Genomic DNA, 21,728 nt, shown 5'->3' with positions numbered 1-21,728 from the left:
TAGATGTGTGGGTTTATTTCTGGGCCCTAGATTCTGTTCCATTGATCTGTATGTCTGTTTTTGTGCCAGTACCATTCTGTTTTGGTTACTATAGCTTTGTAGTATATTTTGAAATCAAGGAATGTGATACCTCCAGCTTTGAGCTTTTTTTTCTCAGGGTTCCTTTGGCTATTTGGAGTCTTTTGTTGTTCCATATAAATTTTAGGATTCTTTGTTCTATTTCTGTGAAAAATGTTGTTGGAACTTTGATAAGGATTGCATTGAATCTGTAGATTGCTTTAGGAAGTATGGACATTTTAATTATGTTAATTCTTCCAATCCAAGAGCACAGAATATCTTTCCATTTCTTTGTGTCTTCCTCAATTTCTTTCAACAATGTTTTATAGTTTTCAGTGTACAGATCTTTCACTTCTTTGGTTGAGTTTATTCCTAGGTATTTTATTCTTTTTGTTGCAATTGTAAATGGGATTGTGTTCTTAATTTCTCTTTCTGTTACTTTGTTGTTAGTGTGTAGAGATGCAGCTGGTTTTTATATGTTGATTTTGTATCCTGCAACTTTACCATACTCATTTATTATTTCCAAAAGCTTTTTTGGTGGATTCTTTAGGGTTTTCTATATAAAATCACATCATCTGCAAATAGTGACAGTTTCACTTCTTTTCCACTTTGGATCCCTTTTATTTCTTTTTCTTGCTTAATTGCTCTGGCTAGGACTTCCAATACTATGTTAAATGAGAGTGGTGACAGTGGGCATCCTTGTCTGGTTCCTGTTCTTAGAGGCACAGCTTTCAGTTTTTCTCCATTAAGAATGATAGTAGCTGTGGGTTTGTCACATAGGCCCTTTATCATGCTGAGGTACTTCCCTTCTATACTCATTTTATTCAGAGTTTTTATCATAAAACTATGCTGTATCTTGTCAAATGTTTTCTCTGCATCTATTGAGATGATCATGTGATTTTTATTCTTCATTTTGTTAATGTGGGGTATCACGTTGATTGATTTGCAGATGTTGAACCATTCCTGCACTCCTGGAATGAAGCCCACTTGATCATGATGTATGATCTTTTTAATGTATTATTGTATTTGACTTGCTAGTATTTTATTGAGGATTCTTGCATCAATGTTCATCAGTGATATTGGCCTGTAATTTTCTTTTTTTATGTTGTCCTTGTCTGGTTTTGGTATCAGGGTAAGGTTGGCTTTGTAGAATGAGTTAGGAAGCTTCCCCTCCTCTTCAATTTTTTGGAAGAGATTGAGAAGGATAGGTATTAAGCCTTCTGTGAATGTTTGGTAGAATTCACCAGGGGAGCCATCCAATCCTGGACTTTTATTTTTTTAGGAGGTTTTTGATTACTGTTTTGACTTCCTTACTGGTGATTGGTCTATTCAAATTCTCTATTTCTTCTTGATTCAGTTTTGGAAGGTTGTATGAGTCTAAGAATGTATCAATTTCTTCCAGATTATCCAGTTGTTGGCATATAGCTTTTTGTAGTATTCTCTTATAATCTTTTGTATTTCTGAAGTGTCCATTGTAATTTATCCTCTTTCATTTCTTTTTTTTCCCCCAAATCCCCCCAGTACCTAGTTGCATATTTTAGTTGTGGGTCCTTCTAGTTGTGGCATGTGGGACGCCACCTCAGCTTGGCCTGATGAGTGGTAGCATGTCCGTGCCCAGGATCCAAACTGGTGAAACCCTGGGTTGCTGAAGCGGAGCTCCTGAACTTAACCACTTGGCCATGGGGCCGGCCCCTACCCTTTTTCACTTCTGATGTTATTTATTTGAGCCTTCTCTCTTTTTTTCTTGGTGAGTCTAGCTAAAGGTTTGTCAGTTTTGTTTATCTTTTCAAAGAATCAGCTCTTGGTTTCATTGATTTTTTCTATTTTTTAAGTCTCCATTTCATTTATTTCTGCTCTGATTTTTTATTATTTCCTTCCTTCTGCTGATTTAGGGCTTTATTTGCTCTTCTTTTTCTAGTTACTTTAGGTATACTGTTAGATTGTTTATTTGAAATTTTTCTTGTTTGTTGAGATAGGTCTGTATTGCTAAAAACTTCCATCTTAGAACTGCTTTTGCTGTATCCCATAGATTTTGGCATGTCATATTTTCATTTTCATTTGTCTCCAAGTATTTTGTGATTTCTCCTTTGATTTCTTCATTGACCCAATCATTGTTCAGTAGCATTTTGTTCAGTCTCGACAATTTTTTGGCTGTTCTGATTTTCTTTCTGTAGTTGATTTCTTGTTTCATACTGTTGAGGTCAGAAAAGATGCTTGGTTTTATTTGAATCTTTTAAAATTTATTGAGACTTGTTTTGTGGCCTAATATGTGATCAATCCTGGAGAATGTTCCACCATTTGAAAATAATGTGTATTCTGCAGTTTTTGGATGGAATGTTCTGTATATCTACTAAGTCCATCTGGTCTAATGTGTCATTTAAGGCAAATGTTTGTTTATTGATCTTCTGTTTGGATGATCTATCCATTGGTGTAAGTGGAGTGTTAAAGTCCCCTACTATTATTGTGTTACTGTCTATTTCTACTTTTATGTCTGTTAATAATTGCTTTATATATTTATGTGCTCCTATGTTGGGTGCATAGATATTTACAAGTATTGTATACTCTTGTTGGATTGTTCCCTTTATTGTTATGTGGTGCCCTTCTTTGTCTCTTGTTACAGTTTTTGTTTTAAAGTCTGTTTAGTCTGATGTAAGAGTTGCTACCCCAGTTTTCTTTTCATTGCCATTTGCATGGAGTATTTTTTTCCACCCCTTTACTTTCAGTTTGTGAGTGTCTTTAGGTCTGAGGTGTGTATCCTGTATGCAGCATATATGTGGGTCTTGTTTTTTTATCCAATCAGCCACCCTATGCCTTTTGATTGGAGCAATTAGTCCATTGACATTTACAGTAGCTATTGATGAGTATGTACTTATGGCCATTTTGTTACTTTTTTTCCTGGATGTTTTAGTAGTTCTTCTCTGTTCCTTTCTTTTTCTCTTCCTCTCTTCCCTTGTGGTTTGATGGCTATCTTTAGTATTATGTTTGGGTTCCTCTCTCTTAATTTTTTGCATATTTATTATAGGGTTCTGATTTGTGATTACCTTGAGGTTCATATATAATGTATGTATATAGCAATCTATATTAAGTTGATGGTCTCTTCAGTTTGACTTCTGTCTAAAAGCTCTTCTCTTTTACTCCCCTCCTGTCATATTTTATGTTTTTGATATTATATCTAACCCCTTTTTGTGTGTGTGTATATACATTACCTTCTTATCATGGAAACAGATAATTTTAGTACTTTTGTCTTTTGACCTTCATATTGTCTTCATAGTTGGTTGATCTGCTACCTTTACTGTATTTTTGCCTTTACCAGTGATTTTATTACATTTTTTTAAACAATTGTCTTATTCCTATTTGTGGTCTTCTCTTAAAGAAGTCCCTTTGCATTTATTATAAAAGTGGTTTCTTGGTGATAAACTCCTTTAATTTTTGCTTGTCTGGGAAACTCTTTATCTCTCCTTCCATTCTGAATGATAACATTGCTGGGTAGAGTATTCTTGGCTGTAGGTTTTTTCCTTTCAGGACTTTAAATATATCATGCCACTCTCTTCTAGCCTGTAAGGTTTCTGCTGAGAAGTCAGCTGATAGCCTTATGGGGTTTCCTTTGTATGTCACTTGTTGCCTTTCTCTTGTGGCTTTTAGGATTCACTCTTTATCTTTAATTCTTAACATTTTAAGTATATTGTATCTTCTTGTGGGCTTCTTTGGGTTTATCTTGGTTGGTGCTCTCTGTGCTTCCTGTAACTGGATGTTTGTTTCCTTCTGTAGGTTAGGAAAGTTTTCAGCTATTGTTTCTTCAAATAGATTCTCTCTCCTGTTGTCTCTCTCTTCTCCTTCTGAGACAGCTATAATATGGATGTTAGTCTGCTTGATGTTGTCCCAGAGGCCCCTTAGACTGTCCTCATTCTTTTTAATTCTTTTTCTTTTATCTGTTCAGCTTGGGTGATTTCCTGTAGTCTTTCATCCAGCTCACTGATTTGTTCTTCTGTATCATCTACTCTGCTATTGACAACTTTTAGTGAACTTTTCATTTCCAGTATTATATTCTTCATTTCTGATTGGTTCTTTTTTATATTTTCCAATTCTTTGTTGACACTTTCACTGAGTTCATCCATTCTTCCCCCAAGATCAGTGAGCATCCTTATGATTTTTTGCTTAAACTCTTTGTCAGGTAGATTGCTTATTCTGTCTCATTTAGTTCTTTGGGGTTTTGTCCTGGTCCATTACTTGGAATGTATTCCTTTGACTCCTCATTTACCTCTTTCCCTGTGCTTATATCTGTGTATTAGGTGGGTCAGCTATGTCTCCTGATCTTGGAGGGTTGACCTTATGTAAGAGATGCCTTACGAGGCCCAGCAGTGTGCTTCCTTCTTGTCACCAGTCCAAACGTTCCACAAGTGACACTTGTGTGGGCTGTGTCCTTCTGCTGTGGCAGAGTTGCTTTTGCTGCAGGTGCCCAGGGAGGCTAGACTGTCCCCCTGGCTGGCTACTTGTAATGCTCAGCTGCATGTGGCTGCTTTGGACCATTCAGTCACTTTATCATGCATGGGGAGCCTCAGCACAGTTGGCTGCAAGGGTGAATAGCACACTCCTGTTGCAGTTTTCCTGTTAAGTGAGTAGGCCTCCAGTGTGATTGGTTGCTGGGCTCACAGGGCTTACAATTGCTGTAGGTCTCCACCCTACAAGGCTCCTGTCAGTGCTCTCAGGATTGCAGCTGATTGGAGCTGGCCCCAAGCTCAGGAGTATCCAGTTGTTTCGGGCTTTGGAAGGTGGGGCTGATCCCCTATGTGGCTGTTTGAGAAGCACAAGTCTTCTGAAGCTGACAAGCCCCACCACCTGCAGGTGGGCCACACACACTGTCAACACAGTCTTGCCCCATGTGTGAACCCTGAACCCCTGAAGCAGAGCCAGTCATCCCACTGCAGAGGCCCCACACACTCCACTAATGTCCCAAGCACTCCACCCACTCCTTGCATGCTCCCTGCCCTAAAGAGGTGGACCCACTTGCCCAGCCTCAGAGGATCTAGGCACCCAGCCTATGCAGGCCCACAAGTTGCCCAAGGGCTTGTTGTTGGGTGAGGCTAGTCCCTATGCAGGCTGCCTGCCTTGCCTGAGCTGGATTAAATAGGTAGTCTGGTAGGGGGGCAGACCCTGGGCTAACAGGCAAGGGGAAGAACTCCTATGGAATCTGCCAGCATCTGTATCAGCATGCCTGTACGAGGTCAACAATAATGGTTGCCACCAACATCTCCATCCCTGGAGAAATCTCACCTCTCACTGAGATGCACCCAGGGCCTGTCAGATGAGTGTCTTCACCAAAGGACTTTGTGCCTTTCTTTCTAGTGATTTTAGTTTGCTTTCTGAAATGGGTGAATTTGTGTGTGGGCTGTTTAAGAGCCAGCTTTTTTCCCCTTATTTCACCTAGCTTTTCTAGGGGTATTCCCCATTGTTGTTAGTAGCCAGCAAAGCCAGATATTATGATACTTGTCTCAGTTGTGCTGAGTCCAAAGGATGATATAGCAGTAATGCTCCCCCGTTCAGGTCCCCTACTCCTCCAGGGAAGGCTGCATACCTTAGGACTGCTCCTGGCTGGCCATGAAGTACCATGGTTTGCAAAGGTGGCTTTCTTTCTCTCCAGAAAGGAATCTCTGCCTCTTCCACCTCAGTCAGGACTGTTCCTTGTTGCGGGGGTTCTCTTTATCCAGTTTTCAGTTCTCTCTCATGGGTAATTGTTCCCAGAGTAGTTGTAAGTTTGTTGTGTCCATAGGAGGAGGTGAGTTCAGAGTCTGCCTACATTACCATCTATATTTTGTCTCTCCTGGAATGGAATATTATTGCCTGCTGATAGTGAAATCAAGTCTATGCTGCAAAGAAAGAGCTTCAGTAAGTTTTGAAAAATAATCCTAAGGCAAGAGCGGGGGAGGGGGAGGATGGGGAATGGGGAAGGAAAAATGAGTGAAAAGAGTGAGGAACTTAAGACATGGCGGGTAGAGAGAAGGGGTAGAGCCTGAGGGGGGTGGAGACTTTAATCTCCCTAGGAAAGCCCCCTGAGCCCTCCTGTGTTTGGGGGGGAGACTCTGGGGCTGGGGTTTGGCTCCTCTCCCCATTGATATTAGTTTTGGGGTCAACTCCTCTACGAGAAAGGAAGAGAGATTAAATAAGTTTTCTTTCCACGTAGTAGGAAGTAAGTTATGCTCTCTCTTGCAATCCATCTATCCTCATTCTCTTCCTTTTGAGAAAAAGATATAGCATAATGCATTCAAGATAACCTGTTTTGTGGAATCCTTGAGGTGGAAGGTATCCATAGCAATAGCTGTGGAATGTTGGGAAAACTATTAGAGTAGAGTCAAACTGCTTTAGATTTGAGTCTGGGGCCTTCATTGGCTGGGTGGTCTTGAGTAAATGGATGGACCTCCTCTGTCTTCATCACCCTTGCCTGTAAGAAGAGTATAACACTGGCTTTTTATTTTTGTTGTGAGACATTATGGTCTGAATTGTGTCCCCCCAAAATCATATTTTGAAGCCCTGACCCCCAATACCTCAGAATGTGACTATATTTGGAGATTGTTGCTGTTGTTAGTGCCATGGATTGATTCTGACTCCTAGTGACCCTGTGCACAGCAGAGCAGAAGCCTGCCCAGTCTTTTTGCACCATCCTCTCACCTTCTGTTGCTCTATCAGACAATGCTCCACAGCTATTCGCAGGGCTTTCATGGCCAATTTTTTCAGAAGTGGGTAGCCAGGTCCTTCTTCCTTGTCTGTCTTATTCTGGAAGCTCTGCTGAAACCTGTCCAACGTGGATGACCCTGCTGGTATTTGAAATACTGGTGGCACAGCTGTCAGCATTACAGCAACATGCAGCTGCTATGATATGACAACCGATGCATGGGTGGTGTGGTTCCCTGACCAGAAATGAACCCAGGCTGTGGTAGTGAGAGGGCTGGATCTTAACCACTAGATCATCAGGACTGGCTGTATTTGAAGATAGGGCCTTTAAAGAGACAATTAAGTTAAAATGGGGTTGTTAGTGTGGTCCTAAATCCAATATGACTGGTGACCTTATAAAAAGAGGAGATTATAACATGGAGAGAGAGCTACCAGACACTCGCACACACAGAAGAACGACCTTGTGAGGACACAGCAAGAAGGTGGCCACCTGCAAGCCAAGGAGAGAGGCCTCAGAAGAAACCAACTCTGCTGACACCTTGATCTCGTACTTGGTCTCTAGAGATGAGAAAACAGATCTCTGTCATTTAATCTAGCCAGTCTGTGGTATTCTGTTATGGCGGCCCTAGCGAACCAATATACAAGAGAATGTGGAAACTAACAAAATGGTATGCTTTACCTGCCTCCAAATGCTTGTTTCCTTAAGTTGCATTAATAGAAGCAAATTATTTAAAACACAGGATGTGCCAGTCCTGTCGTATGCTGGTCAGAACCCACGGAGTAAAAGTAGAGTGCCTTTGTGGAGACAAACTTTGATTGTTGGGGATGGATGGCCACTGAGAAACTGGGTCACATACAGAGAAAGGCTATAAGGCCAATGAGGGGTCTAGGAATTGCCATGCTGACGGACGTAGCTAAGTTTAACCCAGAGAAAGGAAGATTGAAGAGGACATGAAGCCATCTCCAGATAGATGAAGTGCTCTCTGAAGAAGAATTCAGTTTAGCTGTGCGGGTCCAGAGGGGACGGCCGGAACCAGCGGGAACCAGTTGCCTTCAGTTCAATATAAGGAAGGCTTTTTGAAGAGAGCCCAATATAACAGGCTTCCTCAAGAAGTATTCGATGAGGCTGGATGACCACTTCTTAGAAATGTCAGGAGGGGACTCAAGCATAGAATCGTGTTTGGACCAGATAAACTCAGACGTTCCTCTCAATTCCGATAATCGCCGTACAAATGGATTGTACTCCAGCGTAAGAACAGGTTTCAATGGTACTTAGATATATCTCTTATGATTGTAAAAACATGGACATGGCCAACAAACATGTTTGAGCTTTGTTGATTTGCTGGCTTATTGGAAAAGCTTTAGATATTCTGTGAGAAAAAAATGCAATAAATATTTAAACAGTAGAGTTTGGTCATAGCACCTTGGAAATGTGGAAGGCTGCCCAACTGAGATTTTGAGGCCCCAAAGTATAAGCTTTAGCAGGAATGAACTGGTGTTAGTCAAAATGTTAAACTTTTTCTGTGCAAAGCTGTCATCTCAATTTTACTGAGTATAAATAAATAAATATACGGAGCTGGATTTATCTAGTAAAAGCTAATCCAGCCTAAAGAATTTGTTAAAATTACTCCCAGTAAGAGTCGACACAGTAAAAGCTGTAATTTCCTGACTACCATCAGTATGGGAAATTTTGGGAAAGCCAAGGATGATTTGGTGGCGCTATCAGAAACATGGTTTTCATATCCACAAATTGCTACAGAATAACGGGGTGCCAGTGGTTCTGAAGTGCTGCCTACCGGTACCACCTCATTAGCTCACACCCCTTAACTACAGTGGCTGGAACGCTGGCCCTCGGAGTCAGGCAGGCTGAGGAAGGCCAGCCAATCTTGCGCAGGCACAGCGGACGGCCAGAGCCAGTGGGGAGCGAGAATCGCACCCGCTATGGGGCGAGCTCGGCACGAAAAATGGCACTGGCAGCACCAATCAAGCGAACTCTCTCGACTGGGGGCTGGCAGAGCAGACCCCCTCGACTCCGTTGGGTTCCCATCCACGGCCCCAAAAGCCTCCCCGCTTCTCGGTACCCAACCTTGGGCAGAGGCACAGATCCCCCTACAGCTCCCCCCAGCAGGGCGCCCCCTGGGCGGAGGTTCGGAGGGACCAGCGCACCCCCAAGACAGGCTGAGTCCTCGCGCACAACGCCTGCTGCTCGCAAAAGGCAAAAACCAGGGGAGTGATGGAGAGGCAAGAGCGTCGTTCGGGCTCCAAGGGGACACGCACAGCCTTGGCTTGCAAGGGGTAACGCAGGAAAATAACAGCCTTTAGCAATTGCCCGCCCCTCGCCCCGCCCAAGTTAAGCCTGTTGGCATTGAGGGCCCGGGGGTGGGGACCGCCGCGCTGCGCACTCTTGACCCGGGGCTTGGAGCTCCCCCCGCAGCAGCAGCCTAAAGCCGAGCGCCCTCCCGCGCCGCGCCGCGCGCTGGGGACACCAGAGGCCGCGTGGAGCCTGCGCCGGGCCCCGGGCTCGCGCGCAGCCCAGGCGGGGACGGCCGTCAGGCGCCAGGGAAGGGGCGACCGGCCCCAAGCGCCATGCGGGTGCCAGAGCGGCCGCCCGGCGCCTCGCGCCCCGACAGGTGCAGGCGCGCGGGCTTCCCATTGGTCGCGGCGGCGGCGGGCCCCTGCCCCTCCCCGCCCTCGCCGGGCCCCTTCCCCAGCCGCGGCGCCCGCTCGCTCGGCGGAGGCGCGTGCCCGCGTGCGCGCCCGGCCGCGCGCCTCCGCCCCGCCCCCGCCACCCCCGTGTCTCCGCGCCGCCGCCGCCGCGCGCTCCGAGCTCAGGTAGTGGGCGCGCGGGCGCCTCCTCGGGGGCGCGCGGCCGGGCTGCTGTCCTCCCCCCAGCCCGCGCCCGTCCGCTCCGGGAGCCTGGGGAGGGAGAGCGCGGGCGGGGGGAGCTGGAGCCGGGCGCCGCCGCCGCCGCCGAGGCTTCCGTCTCGCTCGCTCGCTCGCGCAGCGGCGGCAGCAGAGGTCGCGCACAGATGCGGGTTAGACTGGCGGGGGGAGGAGGCGGAGGAGGGAAGGAAGCTGCATGCATGAGACCCACAGGTAAGACAGAGAACCCCGGAAGGGGCTTTCCACCCCGGGGAGGCGCGCGCAGGCGGAGGAGGGGAGTTGGTGCTCGGTTCTACTCCCCAAGGGAGGAATTTTTGGACAGCGCAGAGAAACCTCACTGGGGGCAATAGGACCCATCCCGATCCTGGGGAAAACCGGAGAAGTAGCTGGGGGCATCCGGTGCCACATCGTGAGATTCCTGAGAGTGGAATGAATGTATAGGCCCAGGGAAAAGTGTTTTTTCAGCCCGGAGACGCTGGAATGCTTTAGACTTTCCTGTCGTGGTCACAGCCGCTGAATCCCCGGGACCGGCGCAGAGCCAGTGTGCGCTAACCCCTGCCCTCCCTCCCCTCCTCCATCCCTCCCGCACGCGCAGCATCCCGCGGCGGCTGTTACTCAGTGTACCCCGCGCTGGGGGGAAACGGGGGGATCTCGGCGTGGGAAAGGGGGCGGGGGCCGCCCGGGGGAGGGACAAGGATGGAGCCGGGGAAGCCGAGGCTCCCGGTCCCAGGGCGGAGGAGGGGGAGCGTGGCCCCCGGAACCCCAGCAGCCTGGGGTATTGTCGTGTTCGCTCCTGGTTGCAGACTCTTGCAAGCCGGATGCCCTCTGTGGATGAAAGATGTATCATGGAATGAACCCGAGCAATGGAGATGGATTTCTAGAGCAGCAGCAACAGCAGCAGCAGCCTCAGTCCCCCCAGAGACTCTTGGCCGTGATCCTGTGGTTTCAGCTGGCGCTGTGCTTCGGCCCTGCACAGCTCACGGGTGGTGAGTGACCCCGCTGTCGCCGGGAGGGGGCACGGACGGCAGGGAGGGGGAGCCTGGCTGGCCGGACAGCCCTGTCGCTCCCTGGTACACGCAGACTTCTGGGGTACCCAAGGACCTGAGGAGCCCCTGTGTCCCAGCCTAAGACCACTCGTCTTCAAAACCCCTGGAGTTCCCAGAAAATTCTTCTGTGGAGCCCACACAGATTCACACACCCACATTCTGTCTGGAGCTTCCCACCAGCTGCCCAGCCTGGCTTCTCTGAAGGAAAAACAATAAGCTTGGCCCATTATTCTTACTTTGGCAGAGAGAGAGAGAGAGTGAGAGAGTGAGAGAAAAGTGGCGAATTCGTGGTTAAAATGTGTTTGTGGAACTTAGACCCTTGTCTATGCCCTTAGTAGCCAGAGGTCAGGTTTCAGCCTCTGGAATTAGGCCAGGGTTGCAAGGACCATCTTAGTGAATAGGAAAGGTCTGAAAGCCTGGCCAGACTGGCTGCAGGACAGGTCTATTTGAAAGTTAACTTTCTCTTTCCCTGGGAGGCGGTGTGTTCAGGCATGTCTGTGCATGTTGGGAGTAGGGAGGGGAGGTGGAGATTCTCCTTCAGATGTGTTTCTGGAGCACTGCTTGGCTTACCCAGCTCCGATTTACAGGGGGAGTAAAGTCAAGTGCTTTTCTGTGAAGTGGAAGTTAGCTGAGATAAGATGGAAAGCCCTTCTCTCCATAGGTGGCTAGTCTATAACATCTTTGGGTCTAGCGGCGGGGGCTAGCTTTCAGTTGTGGTAGAGGAAGACAGATGGAGCTCCTCGGAGCCTCAGAGTTCCTCTGCCTCCACTGCTCGTGGCTGTCCATCACTGCTGCCTCTTCCAGATTCTCTATGAGAGCTTGCCCGTGTGGACGAGTTAAAAGGACAGAATCGTGTTTCTGGAGCTGAAATACTGTTGGTATGTAAATAAATTATAATTGGTGGGAAAATAGGTATTGATTGATGTAAATAAACCATTTCAGCGTTTTAAAATATTGCTGTTTCAGAGAATGCAGAGATGAAGATGGAAAAAAAATGAGTGAAAAATTAGCAAAAGTGGGGGAGGGGAATAGCAAGTTGGGCTTTAACACAGAGTAATCAATAACTCGGGGCGTTCCACTTAGAGATCTGAAAGATGCTGAGAGTATAAAGGAGCTTCTGTGATGTGCATGTCGATCAGAATTAGAGAGAAAATGCTGATGTTTTGCTTTGGTTGGGGACCCAGTTTGGGTTTTGGTTTTTGACAAGGGGTAAATTTTTTGGTGCTCTTATTTTTATAGAAATATCTCTTGAGGCAGGTTTCCTTTTAGAGGACAAGGTCAAATGGGATGCCAGGCCAGCCCCTGGGTGGCCTGCCAGGGCTCTGGTCATAGCCTGACCATAGACATTAGCTCCAATTCACGGGTGGTTGAGAACAGGTGGGCAGGACAGCATGAGTGGGGCTGGCTCAGTCCTTCTCTCTTCTCTTCTCTTGACTCCAGTTCTAGGCTTCATTCCCTCAAACCAGGTCCGTGTGATTTTCCATCTTCTTGGTCCCTTTCTCTATCGTAGGTGACAGATTAATCAGGGCACATCTACGTGTGTCTTGACTCTTGGTATTGGCAGTTTGAGGTCTGGGCACAGCCTGGATTTGAAGGCTGTGCTCTTGTTTCTGCTGTTGATGTTTACAGAGCATCCTCCTCAAGGATCTCAGAGCTCAGTGCACAGCACGGCCCCCTCAGTCTCACAGCAGTCACCCGTGTGGTGGTACCACATGTCTTTTATCCCTCTTTTCCGAGGGGAGAGGATGTCAAGCAAAAAGCTCCAGAGCCTTGAAGAAGAAGGTGGGAGTAAGCATTGCTGGTCACTTCGCAGCTTCAGAGCTCTTCTTTTTTAGCTCCTCATCTGCTGCAGAAGGCTAGCCATTGGCTTTGTTTCGTCTTGAACTCCTGGGGGCTGCGAGTGTGATTTCTGCAAGAATATGTAGCCTTTCAGAATTCCCCTGTGAATCAACAGTTTGGGTGGAGAAGGGCGGTGGGGGCGTGTTCTTTGGAGTTCGCTGTACAGAGATTTCTTTCTTAGTGAAGAAACCCACGTGGAGGCTCCAGGATAATAATAAAAGCAAATTTATGTTAATTCTAGACCAGGGCTTCTAAAACTTTAATGTGCATATGAATCACCTGGGATCTTTGGTGTGGGAAGGGGCCTGAGAGTCTGCATTTCCAACAAGCTTCCAGGTGATGCAGTGGCTTCTGGTCCAAGGACCATACTTTGATTAGTAATGCTTTAGACTAAGGCATTCCGTAAAGGAAGTTGGTTCTGACTCCAGACTTTCTGCCATCACTCTCAATTACCCAATGCAAATGGCCTATGAGGGAGATAAGTCTCAGTATCTAATCTTTAGGTGATTCACGGAGCTGAAAATCAGCTCTCAGAGAGTGCCTTCTTTTTTTTCCTCTGCAAAAAAGGTTCTTATTTAATAGACACTGTTCTGAAATGTGGATTTTCATTTTTGATTGCTTTCAGTGGAAAAGGAACACCACAATGGCAAGATATAATAGCCTCAGCTAGAGGAAAAAAGCGTGTGCCCAATACAAGTGTTATAGAAAAGGCCTGCACTAGAAAGGGAGAGATGATCAGATGAAGAAAAGGGGGGAAAGAGAACTCTATCAAAAACGAAATGCTTTGTCCTAGAACGGCAGAGATTCAGTGCAGTTCTTTGAGCCCTGGGAGAGCTTTCATGGGCCTGAGTTGGCCGGAGGTGACTTTTGGATGGCTGTTTATACAGGTTGTCTTTTGTAAATTAGGGAGAAGGGCCCTCACTGGGGGCCAGTAAGACCAAATACCCTGAGAGGACGAACACCAGCTTCATAGGGAGACGCAGGACCCTGCTGTTCCAGAATCGCGTGGAGCACGGCCTCGGCTGCTTCTCTTTCTCTCCATCCCTGTAAGAGTTAGCAGACACCTGCTGGGTATTTGACGGCTGCTCAGAGTGGTCCACCCAGGCTTAGAGGAAGACAGCTAAGAGTTTGCTCTGTAAGTTGGTCCTTAAAGGTGAACTTGAATCCCGGTCCCAGGGCAGAGGAGGGGGAGCGTGGACCCCGGAACCCCAGCAGCCTGGGGTATTGTCTTGTTCGCTCCTGGTTGCAGACTGTGTTCTCAGGAACACAGGCCAAGCTCTGCTACTTGATGGCTTTGGGGCCTTGGGCCTTGGAAGCCTCAGTTTCCTTAGCCGTAAAATGAGGATGCTGCCACCTACCTTAAGGGGTTGGTGTGAGGGATGGAAATCATGTGGTAGTCACTGGGTAAATGTGGATAGTAATAGTGAGTTTGGGGCTAAGACAATGCAGTAATCGTCTGGGCCTTTGCTTTATTTATTCAATAAAGATTTGAGTGACTTTCCCCACCCTGTGCCAAACACTGTTGTGTGTGATATTCTTTTTTTTTTTTTTTCTTGAGGAAGATTACCCCTGAGCTAACATCTGCTGCCAATCCTCCTCTTTTTGCTGAGGAAGTCTGGCCCTGAGCTAACATCCATGCCCATCCTCCTCTACTTTATATGTGGGACGCCTACCACTGCATGGCTTGCCAAGTGATGCCATGTCCGCACTCGGGATCCGAACTGGCGAACCGCGGGCCGTTGAGGCGGAATGTGCAAACTTAACTGCTGTGCCACTGGGCTGGCCCCTATGATATTCTTTTTACGTAGAAGAACCTTCTTGTACTCTCTATTCTTTTGCCTAATGAACAAATTTCTCTTCAAGACTCAACTTAAAATGCCATCATCTCTGTCATATTTCCCTGGTCACTAAGCTCTCCCCTCCCCTGGTTTCCCACTGTGCTGAGTCCAGCTCTCTATCATAACATCGTTCTTATCCACTAGACCATAAGCCCATTGAAGGCAAGAACCTTGACTTTATTCATTTTCATGTCCCAGGCACCCCGCACAGCACGTAACACACAGTAGATGCTCAGCTGATGTTGGTTGACAGCAGGAAAAAAGATTCTCACGTTGCTGCCAAACCATTTAGAAAGTAGTTACCAGGGGTGTGTCACAGAAGTGAAGAGTTTGCTGGCAGTTGAGGCTGCTTCCATTCGGAGGTGGTCTAGGAGGTTGAAGGAAACATCGGGAGAGGCTCTAGAGAAGACGTGGCACTTAGGATGGCATCTGAGGGAGGGGGCGAGTGGAGCACCCCCGGGCGGTGAGACATCTTGTGCAAAGGTGTGGAGGTGGTTACATGATGGGACTGTTCAGGGAGCAGAGAACATTCTGGTTAATCTAAAGCATAGTGTACCTGCAGGGATGCAGGAGAGGAAAGAGGACAAAGAGGTTGGAACCCTATCATAAGTGTCCTCGGAGGCCCCAGTGAGGATTCTGAGTGTTGCATAGCAGGCAGTGGGGACCCACTGCAGGGTTTAGAACAGGAACATAATGTCATCTGAGCTGTGCCCTGTTTCTTCTCTCTGCTTCCAAGCCTCTGACCTGGGGCACTCCCAATCTGGTGCCCTCTCTGCACATTAAGAGTTATGGCACTCCTGTGATTGAATTAAGCCCCTTGAGGTCTTGTTTGGGCCATGTGGCCGTAGCACTGGGCTGTGTGCCAGCAAGGCAGGAACAGATACCTTCTGACTGGCTCACTGATTTGGAGATGCCGGTCTCTTGGAGTTTTATTGGGAAAGATTTCTTACTAGGTCGAGTGTAAGCTTTTCATGCAATGTTATGTCTAATAGCCATGATTTCCAGTGGCACTTAATCTGTAAACAAAAGTCCCAACTCCTCAAACTCTAAAGTATGTTTCTTCAACAAAAAGCCACCTTAATATAAGCAACATGGACGCTCTTTCGATTCATCCCCGAGGTGAAATCTGAAAGCTTTTGGAGACACGAGAAGGATTTCATCCAGCAAGTAGCAAATCTCTCCTCTCAGGGGTCTGAAGTGGTGAGTCAGAGAGAATCACTGGTTCCTTAATCCCTGAGAGTAACAAAGAGTGTAGGTGAAGATCTCACTCCAGTAAATACCGATTAGATAAGTGAAGAACAGCACCCACATTATCCTGTTCCTAGTGTCAGAGGCATATTTCAGAAGCTTCCAAGAGGCCAAGGAGACTTGCCCTTAGTTAGAAAGCTCTGGTGCAGCAGGAGCGCCCCACATTCTTTATAGGGCTGACAGATCAAGTTCAGCCTCTGCCATTGCACAGCTGTGTGCGCTGGGCAAGTTGTGTAACTTTCCTTGGCTCACTTCCTTCCGTATCACTGACGTTCTTTGACTCTGTGATTATAGGAATTTGATGGGTTCTGGTGGGTAAAGCCGGCTCTCTTTTTTCCATCTATCCGTCCATCTTTTGCTTTGAGTGTCTGTTGTCTGCCCTGGGGATATGCAGATAAGAGGATGCAATCCTTGCTCCAGAGGAAACATACAAGTAAGGGTTGGTTTCTTCTCAAAAGTTTAAATGCAAAGGGCTTGCATAAAATCACAGTTGCGTCATGTAACGACAGGATGCGTTCTGAGAAATGCGTTGTTAGGTGATATCGTCATTGTGCGAACATCATAGAATGCACTTACACAAACCTGGGTGGTGTAGCCTACTCTACACCTGGGCTACGTGGTACTAATCTTGTGGGACCACCATCCTATACGTGGTCTGTCGCTGGGAGAAATGTCGTTGTGTGGTGCACGACTGTATTTGTTTTGTACATAAATTTTTAATTCAGTTTAAAACGTAGTGTTATTTATTGATACCGATGAGAAAGGTGATTTTCCCAGACTTCTCTTTATCCTTGTCTTATTTTGCAGGTTCATTTGGTGTTTGACAATTGAAATAATCACACATAGCAACAGTATGTCTAAATAGGTCATTGGGATCATTGCCTCTGAATTGAGGGAAAGAAAGGGGCAGAAAGATAAATTTTCTAATTTGTTTAAAACAGTGGCATTTCACCAAGACCAACCATACCACTTGGGACAGATACATCAGCTGTATATGCTCATGTATCATATACAACATTTTATCCGTTTATTGGTCCATTCTCACAAGAACAAGGAGTTCAACTATTGCTAAGCATGGAAGGTTGGAAAAAGATGGGAGCGAGTTTAAAACTGGCCAACAGCTGAGTGATCGATAAAGGTTTGCAAATTGTTAAGATTAGTAATCGCAGACCTTTAGAGAGTGTTCACTCTGTGCCAACGCTGTTCTCCACTGACGTACATTAACTCATTTAATCCTCACAACAACTGTATGAGCCAGGTACTATTATTTTTCCTGATTTTGTAGAAGAGGAAACTGAGGGATAGAAAGATTAAGCAACTTGTTCAGTGTCAGCTGGCTAGAAAGTGAGGTACGGTGACCCAGATTATCTTTCTAATTATAAATTTTCTCTTAAGCATGGAAATCCCAATCTCTAAATGCCTCTTTTTTTTTTTTTCGCTTTTTCTTATATTTCAACCCCAATATTTCTCTTTAAGCCACAGTTATCAAGGATTCTGGATCCTTAGCCCTCCCTGCCCTGATATAAGGGGATTCTTTTGTGTTGTGACCAAAAAGCAGAACACATACAAGCAATCAATAACAACAACAACACAGTGCCACCACTCAAGGCACAGGAGGCCAGAGAGCCTGAACCTGCAGCTCCTGATGGAGAAAGGACAGGGCCAGAAACCCTTCAACCTTCCAGGCTGGGTTTTATCTCAATTCCCGGCTCTCTGTGGCCGTCAGAGGATGGTGGTCAGAATGGGACATGCTCTGACTCCTACCTGCTCTGAGGAGCAAAGAGGAATAAATGATTGGCTGCTCCCTGGGACCCTCTGCTAGTGACTGTCACCACCATCCCCATCCCCTTCCGTTTATTGTTCCCAGTGTGATGGGGAGTGGTCCTTGTCCTTGTCCTTTGGTCAAGCATCAATAATAACTTTAGCGAATGTGTGCTTAGAGTGTTATAGTTTCCAAGGTGTTTTTACATCTATCACCATCTTTAGTTTTCTTAACAACCCAGTAAGCTAAGGAAGAGATTTTGATTTTTTCTCTCCTTTCTTTTTTAATTTGAAGAAATTCTCAAGGAGGTTGATCTCCGAAGGTCCCGCAAATAGTCAGACAAAGCCACAGTAGGAGCCAGACCTGTTGATCAAGACTTTCTGCTTTGTCACTTTTAAACCCATCTTCTCAGTTGTATGATGTAGATGATAATCTAGTTAGTATGTAACAAAAGATAAAAGAAAAATGATATCAGGATCATGAGCATGAGTAAAACTTCCCTCAAAAAGGTGAACTTTGAAGTAAGAATAAGATTTGATAATTTATGAGAGCTGAGAGTTACTCTGCGAAAGCATCTTCAATGGGATGAGCCTAAGATGCTAAGTTTTAGGGAAGAATTTGGCCCAATATTTCTTCTTCGTTAAGAAAAATCTTGCTGTCCTACTACTCTAAGACAGAAGAAATTATCCACTCAAGAAGAAACACAGATAGAAGTAATTAAATGAGTTGCTCACAAACTGGAATTAAAAGTGCATTTTAAAATAGCTTCTTAATTGAGAGTATTGTAATTGCTTTATTAGTCTTAAACAAGGTAAACTGGGAACATCAGAGAAGTAAACAAAATAATTCTTGATATTGTTTGGGAATGACACTACACTTGGGAGCACCATGGTGGATGAGCCCCTGAGACTCCACTCTGGAATGAAGCCACGTGCAGGCCCCAGCAGGGCAGGGAGCTGTGGGCAGATATGTGCGTGAGCTTGTTGACTGCGTGCTCCGTCTCTGGGAATGGATTTTTATTCTGAGAAGTGAGAGGAGTTGCAGAGCCCGGCATACTTGATCAATGATCGTTTCATCATTATCCCAATAAACTGAGCTTTGCAAGAGAGAGAATGAGTAAGGTTTTTTGGGAGTGAAAGTTCATCCTGGTTATCTCATGTTTCTGTTTGAAATTGGTGACTTTATCTCCTGAAATTACTAGCGTGGAGTAGATCTAAGCAAGGAGGGTCACTCATGTACCCTATTCCTTTTTCTCAGTGTCACAAATACAAAAAGACCTTATTTCTTCAGCCTGATTGCATTTATCAAAGATATATGTAATTGAATTGGGTGGCCCAGTAGGAGGGAAGTTCTTTTAAGAAATAAATAAAATCCATGCTTACATGGGTTCTTCAAAATCTCTGTGTGGACCACGTTGTTACTGATGTAGCTGGTTTCCAAATTCGGATTCTCACTATGTAGAGGAGTCCTTTGGACTTCCCTAAACACACTCAGAAGATTCTGATTCTCTCCAGGTGAGAAACAACAGGCTCTGCTTGTTTTGTAGAAATTTGATAGGTTTAGAGGGTTATTCGTGTGAGAGGCTCTCAATTGTTCTATTAGACTGCTTCTGTTAACTAACTCTGTCTCAGTGTCAGAATCGCATCCAAGGATGCTTTTAATGGTTCTTTTTGGGGGACACATCTGCAAATTTAAGTGATAGCGTGACAGCATGTACTCGATGGCTGATTGGGTCCACCTCTGTGTTTAAATCCTACTTAAAATAGGGAAAGAATCTTTTAGAAACTTGCAGTTCCTCTACTGTGGAACAATCCAGTTCTGAATCTCTATGTGGCCTTTAAAGGGCTTGCCCAGATTTTTCCCTTTCGATTGTAAACGGGAGGCCAGATTTTTCCTCTCACCCTTCCGTTTACACCCTTGTTTTGTAGATAGGAGTTGCTTATTTGCTTTAATTATGGCTTGGTGGTTAGGTTTTAATTTCTTGAGGCAAAGAGCTGGAGAGGTATAGGATTCTTTAGAGAATACACAGGGACAGTTTTCCTTGCTACTGTCACCAACTGGCTGAGTGGCGGTAACCTAATTGCTGTCTCAGTTTCATTATCTGTGAAATGGACCATCTGTCTCCCGTGGTTGTTGGGAGAATCAAGTGCAGTAATAGGGGGAACTCTCATAGCCAGTTGAGATATCAACATTATCACCAACAAACTGGTAGTGAATGCTTGGTACACTCACTATGCTGGCGTTACCAAGAGTTTCCTTTGTCCTGAAGGGATATAGCATAACAAGTGCATAGTAATACCCAGTGTCACGGGCCGAGATAGATGTGTGGTAGAGAAATCACTAGGCAGTCCCTGACCCTTGGCCCCAATAGTCCCGTAGGACTCACTGTCATGGTATGGTATGAGAGGTCCTATAGTGGAGCCTCTGGGGAAGTGGGAGGAGCGGGGGAAGATGACCTTTGAGCTCAGTCTTGAACAATAAAATCATTTCCCAGGCAGAGAAGGTGTTGAGAGCTGCCTTTTTTCAGGAGAGAGGACAGCATAGGCAGAGCCTCAGAATGAGGAAGAACGCGTACTGAAGACAGGGAGTAGCTCCGGGCAGCCTAGTAAAGGGCATGTAGATTGAGAAGAGACAGGAGAAGAGGCTGGACAGGCAGGTTGGACCCACATGCCCAGCGAACTACAATGCTTAGGAATTTGAATGTTACGTTGTAGTCAACTGGGAGCCTAAAAAAGAGTCTTTAGGGGGCACAGCATGTTGGATCTTTGTTTTAGGAAGAAATCTTTAGCAATGTGGAAGATGTAGGAAAGATAGACCTTTGCCCATTATTTATTTGCATTTACCAGTGGCTACGTGGAAGATACAGTTGGGGACAAAACAGAGCCTGTCCCCAGGGAACGTCTATTCTGGTGGCGGCCAGTTAGGGAACTCTTGCATTGGCCCCGGAGGGATATGATGAGGAGTAAATGCACGTAAAAGACGTGAAGAAGGAGTGTTAACTGGGGCCAGAGAGCCGGCTGGCTGTGGGGATGGAGGGGGAGGAAGAGGCGTTAGCGGCGTCTCCACAGTGGTCATTTGGAGGGAAGCTGATGAGTTCATTTCGGATGAGGAGGCTTCGCTGCCTGCAGGACATCCGTTTGGGCACCATCTGTCCATCGGGCAGTTGGGAGCTCAGCTAGGTGCTCAGGAGAGGGACTCGAGCTGCAGATCTGTGAATCCTCCACATGGAGAGGGTTCTGGAGCTGTGGGAGGGGCTGGGCTTTCCCAGGAAGAGAGCATAGAATGAGCCAAGAGGAGGGTTTGGGGATGAAGCCCAGGAAACACCTACATTAATGCGTCGAGAGGAGAAGCCAAGAAGGAGGATGAGGAGTTATGCTGACAATCAGTATTGGTGATAACAATGATAAAACAACAACAGAACTCGATTCTCTTGCTCGCCCATTCTGACTTGGGAGCAGGAGAGTCGCTCTTATGTTATTATTAGGACGATGTTTAAGTACTTTGAATTCTGGATTCTCATACGAACCAGACGGAAAGGAGAGCAGGGCCAGGAGGAAGGACGGCTGTGCTTGGGAGGGTGGCGAATCTGCATAGATATGTTTGAGGCTCCACTGCAGAAGAGTCGGGATATTTTCCAGCCTTCATTGGGAGGACAAAGCTAACCAGAGAAGTAGAGTTCCACAGGGTCACTGGGTGACCATGGGCGACTTTGGGTGTTTCTCCTCCTGGGGGTGCTGAGCAGAGGGGACCGTGTGCATCAGTGCAGTGATGCTGGCTGGAGGCTTCTTCTCTGCAGGCGCCCCTTCCTCCGTGCTCCTGGTCACTGGGATTTGTCTGTGCTCAGTGCCCGATGCATATCCTTCCTACACAAATCCTTTGGCAGCAGGCCTAGCCTCTAGCCCTTCAAAGACTCAGGCTTCTCTGGCTGTCAGTTAATCTTCAAAGGTGCGATTGTCAGAGAGTGATCCCTGTGTTACCCCCGGCCCCTGTGAGCGGCTCTGTCACCTCGGAAGCGAGTCCCTTAACCTGCCCCTGCTTTGGTTTCTTCATCTGTAAATCAGGGGCAATGAGGCTCCTTCCTCTCCACTTCACAGGGGGCGGGGTGTGCGGATGAGGAGGAGGCAGGGTCGGAAGATGGGGCGTTTTATAAATACAAAACAGTTACAACCACCTGTTGGGAAGGAGACCTCTCTCCGCTGTGCCTAGGGCCATTTTTGCCTTTTGCTTCCCTAAGTGGGAAAGGAGGGCAAAGGATGCCCCGCACAGCATGTAAACACCTCCCCCACATGCAGGTCCTGACCCCCGTGAAAGCTCGTTTTGTGTGGACATGATGCCAGGCATCTGGAGGAGCTCTTCTTCTGCAAAATGGGACGTGCCAATCTGTGCTGG

General features: G+C 46.4%; 1 protein-coding gene across 5 annotated transcripts in view; it reads left to right on the top strand.

The window, feature by feature from the left end:
• The first annotated feature begins 9,194 nt into the window (after window positions 1-9,194).
• The window catches only part of SUSD4 (sushi domain containing 4), a 123,687-nt gene continuing 111,153 nt past the window's right edge, over window positions 9,195-21,728 (top strand). The window contains exons 1-2 of one of the 5 annotated variants that reach the window (XM_070501440.1): window positions 9,195-9,353; window positions 10,410-10,592. In XM_070501440.1, the coding sequence (XP_070357541.1) occupies window positions 10,445-10,592 (148 nt within the window). In that variant the 5' untranslated portion in view covers window positions 9,195-9,353; window positions 10,410-10,444. Of the gene's footprint in view, window positions 9,354-9,547; window positions 10,150-10,409; window positions 10,593-21,728 lie in introns of those variants that run through there. The other 4 variants (XM_044762982.2, XM_070501442.1, XM_070501441.1 and 1 more) reach the window with 4 other exon arrangements.

This window comes from Equus asinus, chromosome 30 (assembly GCF_041296235.1).
Source record: "Equus asinus isolate D_3611 breed Donkey chromosome 30, EquAss-T2T_v2, whole genome shotgun sequence".
Lineage (NCBI taxonomy): Eukaryota > Metazoa > Chordata > Mammalia > Perissodactyla > Equidae > Equus > Equus asinus.
Note: the sequence above shows the minus strand (reverse complement) of the source record. Positions and strands in the feature narration are given on the sequence as shown.